General features: G+C 62.0%; 1 protein-coding gene across 1 annotated transcript in view; it reads right to left on the minus strand.

Annotated features, from left to right (window-relative positions):
* Positions 1-350, minus strand: part of IL6ST (interleukin 6 signal transducer) — a 22,664-nt gene that overhangs the window by 4,966 nt on the left and 17,348 nt on the right. Inside the window, exons 11-12 of the mRNA XM_006761817.2 lie at positions 296-313; positions 7-153 (exon numbers count right to left, since the gene is read on the minus strand). Coding sequence (XP_006761880.1) covers positions 7-153; positions 296-313 — 165 coding nt within the window. The remainder of the gene's footprint in view (positions 1-6; positions 154-295; positions 314-350) is intronic.

Here is a 350-nt window from a genome sequence, read left to right on the forward strand (position 1 = left end):
CGTTACCGGTCTCGTTGCCCAGGCTGGTTTTATAGAAGATGGTGTAGTTCCGGATGAAGCCGTTCTGCACGTCGACAGGGAGCTGTTCCCACTGCAGGACAGCTTCGTTCTTCCCCACCTTCTTCGTCCGCACGACAGGGCCCTTGGAGGGCGCTGCAGAGGACAGTCATGTGCTAACTGAACGCCATTAGGGTTCAGTGACCCCTCATCACAGGCCCTGGACAGCGGAGCCAGCCTGACAGGAAGGCCTGCAGCGGCTCTGCTCACACCTTCCCGGGCGGGAACGGGGACTTACGGGCTTGCTTCAGGGATGGACGGGGGGACAGACAGGGGGCGGACGGGGGGACAGA

The sequence above is a fragment of the Myotis davidii genome, unplaced genomic scaffold, assembly GCF_000327345.1.
Source record: "Myotis davidii unplaced genomic scaffold, ASM32734v1 scaffold496, whole genome shotgun sequence".
NCBI classification, from domain to species: domain Eukaryota; kingdom Metazoa; phylum Chordata; class Mammalia; order Chiroptera; family Vespertilionidae; genus Myotis; species Myotis davidii.